This window comes from Leguminivora glycinivorella, chromosome 19, assembly GCF_023078275.1.
Source record: "Leguminivora glycinivorella isolate SPB_JAAS2020 chromosome 19, LegGlyc_1.1, whole genome shotgun sequence".
NCBI lineage: Eukaryota > Metazoa > Arthropoda > Insecta > Lepidoptera > Tortricidae > Leguminivora > Leguminivora glycinivorella.
Window position 1 is genome coordinate 11,363,182 of NC_062989.1, and position 7,217 is coordinate 11,370,398.

Consider the following 7,217-nt stretch of genomic DNA (forward strand, 5'->3'; position numbering starts at 1 on the left):
TATATATACATAGGGCTTACAAGTATACAGCCGTATTCTAAAAATGATTTTGAGATGACATTGCGATATGATATCCATATCCAATCCATACTGTATCTAATATTTGACATATAAGTATTAAAGCTTCAATAGGGCCGACATAAAAGATATATTACTTATTAGTATCAAAACAACTAAGAAATACGACAATTTCAAAGAAGCCTCACTGTGCGAGACTCCTTTGAAATTGTCGTGTTTCTTAAAAATGGGGTCGCAATTAGTTTTGTACAAAAAATAATCTTCTGTTGCAACTGTGTGCGTAGCCGAATGCACAAAAACGCTCACGATAATATCTCTTTCGTAGCTATCTATATCTATCGCTCTTGCGCATTGGCGCGACAGAGCCAGACTACCTTTCTGCGGCGTTTCGGTGGCGTTTCGCGTCACAGAAATGTCATTCGACTACGGGGCCTGTTTACGAACCGGTGGTAACGTAATAGGCCAAAGAGCCTTAAAACAGTTGAAGAGTTGTTCTTTCATGCCTTTGTTTCGCAATTCTGCTGTGCATCGTCAACTATTTCGGCCAATACATCCGAAGAGGGTTTTTTGCAGAATGAAACAAAGGTATCCATTGTTGTCACATTACCTGTAAAATAACGTACAATATATAGTTAACCTCGGTACAATATTATATAGTTAAGTCCCAGGCCAATTTTCCGATTTTGAATTGGGAATTTTCTTTTATTTCTATAAAGGTCACTTGCACCAACGAAAATGTAGGGTTAACCCACCATTTTATATGGAATTTGACAGATGACAGCCCACTAACCCTTAGTTAAGTGGTTGGTGCAAGTGGGCCTAAGAGTTCAAAACTCGAATTTAATTTGTACAAGTACGCGGGGACTTAGGAGGTTAAATAGCTGTTATTTATTTTACAAGGGGGCAAAGTTGTTGTTTAACCGCACGCGCTAATATTGATACTCGAGCAAGCGAAAATTTCCAATATTGAACAAAAAGTGGAGTCTTGAGCGTTCCGAGGGTTTAAAACCCGAAGGTTAAACAAACTTTGCCACTGAGCGAATCACAACATTTTTCACCAACGGTCACGAAACGCTCGTAGAGATCTATCTCTATCGCTCTTGCGTATTGGCGCGACAGAGCCAGACTACCTTTCGCGGCGTTTCGTTTTCGTTTCACGTTGCAGACATGCCATTCGGCTCCGTAGCCAGATAGTCTAAGGAAGAAACGTACCTCCTTATCTGTCTACGGAGCCGAATGGTATACGGAGTTATAGATGAAAAACTTAAGAAAGTCACCTGTTGTATGTGTGAGTGACGTGTTTAGAGAACACATATTTAAAATTCGTAACACAAACAAAACAAACCCCTATTCGAACACGTCACTCACACATACAACAGGTGACTTTCTTAAGTTTTTCACCTATACATATATGTCTTTGGTGCAGTATATAGATACAAAGTAAACTTACTTAACCCATTATTGCGACTCGTCGCCAGTCTGGAAGTGTCATAACGGTCTGGCGTGTTGATCACAATCTGGTGCCTTCTACAGCAACAAAGTCTTGCAGGCAGCCAAATAATCCACCTAAATATTTGATTGAAGCTGCGTCTGAAACTTAAAGAAAAATTATACTCATTGATAATTGACATCAACAATCACACTCAACTAACTATCGTATATTAAGGAATCCATTGACTGTCAGTCCACCGGGTGGTATTAGCCGATCAGAATCAAAAAGTGACACCGTACAACGAAAAACGTCTACGAAAAAATGTGTGTGTTTTGCAGACTTCGTATACTAACTTTTCTAGCAATTTCGATGGTGTAGATCTCTGGGGTCTTGCCGCGAACCGTGACAAAGTGTTCAAGATACAAAAACGAGCGCTACGTGTAATCTCCTACAAACCTTTCGATCACCCCGCCAAGGAATTATTCATCACCCATAAAATATTAACACTACCCGCGGTTTACATATTGGAAGCATGTAAATATGTTAGAGCCAACCTTGTAACATACACAAAGACCTGTACTCGCTCAGAAAACAGCCGAAGGTTGCCCGTGTTAGTTGCTCCTACCCATAGACTCGCGAAGGTTCGAAAGTCGCTCAGTGTAATCGGGCCCAAAATATACAATAAAATTCCTCATGACATTAAAGCTATAAGAAACGATTCGCTGTTTGTTAAGAAACTTAAACTTTTGCTCCTAAGTCAAGCATGTTATACTGTCGAGGACTTTATGAAATGATGTATGAATGTAACTATTTCTAAATAATGTAATAATATAATTATAGCTGCACAATCATTATTATTATCTCAACAAAGTAAATGTAGACCTAAGTATTATTTATAATGAATTTAATTAATAATGTAAGTAATTTATTATTTTATTGTGTACCTTTTAACTTCCTATTTCTGTGATAACCTGATATGACCTGTAAAATGTTTAATTTTTACCAATAAAGAAACTGAACTGAACTGAACTGAGTATATGGTAGAAATACAGGAATTCATACATGTTGTTTCTAAGTAAGTAGGTAGCTTTGCCATCCGGTACGCGGTCGCCACTCGAGAACCTTTCCGCCCCAACGGCCATCGGTTCTACGTGCGATGTGCCCCGCCCACTGCCACTTAAGTTTAGCGATTCGGAGGGCTTTGGGTAGGCCCCCCACAAGGTGGACTGATGACCTGGTGAAGGTCGCAGGAGTCCGCTGGATGCGGGTGGCGCAGGACAGGTCATTGTGGCAATCTTTGGGGGAGGCCTATGTCCAGCAGTCAAGTGGACGTCTTTCGGCTGATATGATGATGATGATGATGATGATGAGGTTGGTAGACTAGGTAGTTAGGTAGGTAAATGTTAAATTAGGGCTTAAGCTACTGTTATCAATTCTAATACAACTCCAGTAGGCTTCGGACACATAAATTCCTTTAAAACGCGACAATGCTGCACTAAAATTGCTGGAAATGTTACAATGTCTGGTGATTTGACAGTGCAAACAATTTAAGTGCATTGATAAAATGTTATTTTTCTTCCTCTATAATTATGATTAATAATTTTGACTTCTGATAAAAATCTTAAATTAAGATTGTAGGCTAATATAGGCATATAATAATATATGTATATATAGATATTTTTAAATACCTATGTACATGTGACGTGTAAAAGTGCCCCTGTGGCCTATTTGCTGAATAAATTATTTTGATTTTGATTTTTTTTGATTTTGAGTATGAAGTTGATAAGATTGTAAATAACACTTACTTGGGTAGAAACCAGTAGTATATCAAAGGGTTCAACGTAGAATTCAGCATGGCAAGCCAGTAAAAGCATAAGTAAATGGTCAGCGAATGTTCGTAGAGCTGTATACTCGGCCAGAGACCTTCAAGCAAGAAGTAGACATTGAAGGGTAGCCAGCCAATTGCGAACGTTGATACGACGAATATCAGCATTTTGATCATCTGTAAAGGTAATAAAAAGATTTAAAAAAAAACATTCAGTCGAATTGAGAACCTCCTCCTTTTTTGAAGTCGGTTAAAATATAGCCTAATATTTAATAATAAGCGAGACGACTAAAAAAACGGATTAATCCGTCAGTTAGATTATCAAAGAATTTTAGACACGTATTTTTTCTTTTTTCTCGTCAAACGAAAAATGACGACGGTAAAGTGCGTTGAAGTTTCACGTGACGTCACGCCTAGGTACAATTTTTACATAGAAGTAATCGTCACAAGCCCCCACTCCGGAACTTTGATGATCTAAATCTTTGTATTTTTTCATTAATTAGAAAAATCGAAAAATGTGTTCAGTATTTTTGGACAATCTAACTGATGGACTAAACAGAATGCCATTTTTTATGTAGTCGTCATCCCTATTATTAGCCCGTTCGGCGGGACGCGCAGCGTGGCGGGCGAGCGTGCGTCCACCCTATCACAGTATAATAAAGAGTACTATCGAGTACTAAGAGTAGTATGGCCACTCCCGCTCCCCGCTGAAAGTGCCGCCCACCCCCTCTCGGTTACCTCACAGTTACCGCCTGTCAAAAACGCGAACAGTCGACCTGTCATATTTCACTCATACAAGCATAGTACGCCTTCACCTACACGAGCTAAGACTGTGTGCTAGGAATGCGCCTCTTTCAATATATTTGAACGCCAGTGTCCAAGGTGTGACCCTATGCAGCGTCGACTCAGGACACTTGTATGATATTCAATTGTTTGAAATGCACGCTGCACGCCCCACCCCGCTGCACGCCCAATATGAGCGTGCACTTACGGCCCGGCCACGACAATGGTCTAACGGCTCAGCCACGACTTCGGTCTAAGCGCGACAGCGGTGAGCGGCAGCCATACATTGGAGCGAGACACAGCGATGAGACTTTTCATTCGCACGTATGGTTGCCGCTCACCGCTGTCGCGCTTAGACCAATGTCGTGGCTGAGCCGTAAGCGCGACAGCGGCGAGCGGCAACCATACGTGCGAATGAAAAGTCCCATCGCTGTTCTCGTTCCAATGTATGGCCGCCGCTCACCGCTGTCGCGCTTAGACCATTGTCGTGGCTGAGCCGTTAGGCCTTACTCTATTGGCGCAGTCGGTAGGATTAATCACATGAGAGAGGGTTCTACTCTGTATTTTTAACCCCCGACGCAAAAACGACGGGGTTTTATAAGTTTGACGTGTCTGTCTGCGTGTCTGTCTATCTGTCTGTCTGTCTGTTTGTCTGTCTGTCTGTGTGTGTCTGTCTGTGGAATCGTAGCTCTCGAACGGATGAACCGATTTAGATTTAGTTTTTTTTGGCTGAAAGCTGAGTTAGTCGGGAGTATTCTTAGCCATGTTTAATGAAAATCGGTCTACTATGTCGCGGTCGGGGGTTTTTTTAAAATTATAATTTTGTGGTTATTGGCTTATGGGTTTGATATTAAAATCGCGATTCCTAAATGCTTATAGTCAATACCAATGAGTAATATTTCACAAATTACTTAATAGTTATCAATTAATAATAAATCTAATAAAAAAAAAAACAAAGCTGTAAATCAAAACTTGCGCGGTAGTTTTGATTTAGTGAACGAATTCTCAGTTCGGAGCAAATTACTAGGTAATGTGATATTTTAATGCGCTGTATATTATAATGAAAATAAATTACTATGACGATAACTAAACTACGATAGTACTCTTCATTATACTGTGCTAAAGTAGTTCCAAAAAGAAAACTCACCCTTTTGCGTTCCTGTATTTTACACTTTGACTGCGCGTCGTTGTAACGTTCACCAATGACTTTTGTGTTCCATAGCAAAATACATATGCCATAATAGCAGTATGCCATGAAAAGTAGAGGGAGCAAGTACGTGAATAGCATGAACAATATGTTGTACCTGAAAATCGATAAACATTATTATTATCATTACTAGCTTTTGCCGCGGCTACGCTCGCGTTAGAAAGAGACAAAAAGTAGCCTATGTCACTCTCCATCCCTTCAACTATTTTCACTTAAAAAATCATGTCAATTCGTCGCTCCGTTTTGCCGTGAAAGACGGACAAACAAACAGACACACACACTTTCCCATTTATAATATTACTTAAGTATGGATCTTCTCATATTTCTTAGAGCCACCTACCATATATTCTGATTATATTAACTCCAGTACCCAAAGATTGTCTGGAAGAGATCGCTCTTATTAAGCGATAAGACCGCCTGTTGACCTCTGTTTAATTTGTTTTTGTTTCTTGTGCATTACTTGTAAACTATGTGAGGTGTGCAATAAAGAGTATTGTATTGTATTGTATTGTATTAACAAAAAGTGGCTCAGAGCCCTCTGTACACACTGTACTGTAAGAAAACTGTACGGTTCCTACAGAAAGGCGATTTTTTAAATATTTAAGTATTTGAGTTTCATTTAATAACACTCGTCTCTCCATTACTAGTCATTTTATTTCCTAATTTACATATATCCACTTTCTACTTGCTTGCTTGCTTAAAACAATCTTAATACCTAATTTCCAAGTTACAACCCTGTACTTTTTTTATTATAAATGGGCTTACTACTCGTATTGGCCACAGACTAGCCAAAGGCAAAGACGTGGCCTACGATGGAGTGAGCTCGCCCAGAAGATGTCTGTGACTTTAGTCTAGTGACTTACGTTAGATACGCCATTGGAATATCGTCGTCCCATTTGCATTCTAATCTGCAAAACCAATTACTATGAGATATCATAAAATATAATAAATACAAAATTAATAATAGTTATACGATATTCTAACACAGATTGACTGAGCCCCTCGGTAAGTCAAATCCAAGAAGTTTTGTGTCGGTACTCAGACAATGATTCATAATAATGTTCTACAAATAGAAAACATCTCTGACTGAGGAACAAAATATTTGTGCTCCATCATCAAACAATTAAATGCCATTACAGGGATTCGAACTCAGGACTATTAGCCTCGCAAGCTGGGTGGCTACTAACTAGGCCAGACCGGTCAAATGATAGACTTCTAAGAATGACAAGTAGGTAACATTAGTTTAGTTATAGACTTTACCTATACGTAGTATAGATGTTCTTATCTGGTTCATGTAGTATATAATATATAAAGTTCGGGATACTGACGGCAAAGCTGATGACCCATATACCGATCAAGATCGTAGCCATTTCCACTTTGGTTAGCTTGGTACCCAATGTCTTGCAAAGGACTCTGTATCTGTAAGGTAAAAAAAACAATATTAATTAGTTTGTATCACAGGGAGCAACAATTGTATATTTTCGGTAAAGGTGTTTAATGAATTTTAAACGACGCGAAGGATAATAGAATCTTCAACAGATATTCCTATTTTTCAAAGCATTATTAAACGTTAAAAAATGTAATAAGAAAAAAACTGAAACAATTAAAAGGACTTTTTTACCATCCTAGCGGAAAAGAAAAGCGTCACTTTGATTCTTCTTAGCCAACCACAAACCATCTCTTTTTCAAAAGGTGATGGGAAATAGTAGATTGTGTCACAAGTGAGCCAAATTAATTTAGGACGAGGACACTTATTAAATCCTGACTGATGCGAAGGATTCTATTTCTGACTGAATCCCGAGAATATCGAGGGATTTTTCAGATAGTATCTTGAGAGTAGTGATAAATATTAGTAAAAAAGTACCGGTCAACACTGATCGCCAGCAGTGTGAACACCGAGGCGGCGATGAAAGTGTTCGACAGGAACTGGTTGACCTTGCAGAAGAGGCCAT

The 7,217-nt window shown here is 39.1% G+C and overlaps 1 protein-coding gene across 1 annotated transcript; it reads right to left on the minus strand.

Moving 5' to 3' along the window:
* Positions 1 to 247: 247 nt before the first annotated feature.
* On the minus strand, positions 248 to 6,149 carry LOC125236712 (tachykinin-like peptides receptor 99D). The gene is made up of 5 exons (XM_048143631.1): positions 6,129 to 6,149; positions 5,206 to 5,362; positions 3,256 to 3,452; positions 1,469 to 1,614; positions 248 to 625 (listed from the first exon to the last, which is right to left on the minus strand). The coding sequence occupies exons 1-5, from the start codon at positions 6,140 to 6,142 to the stop codon at positions 516 to 518; spliced, it is 624 nt and encodes a 207-aa protein (XP_047999588.1). The 5' UTR covers positions 6,143 to 6,149; the 3' UTR covers positions 248 to 515.
* Positions 6,150 to 7,217: the final 1,068 nt, after the last annotated feature.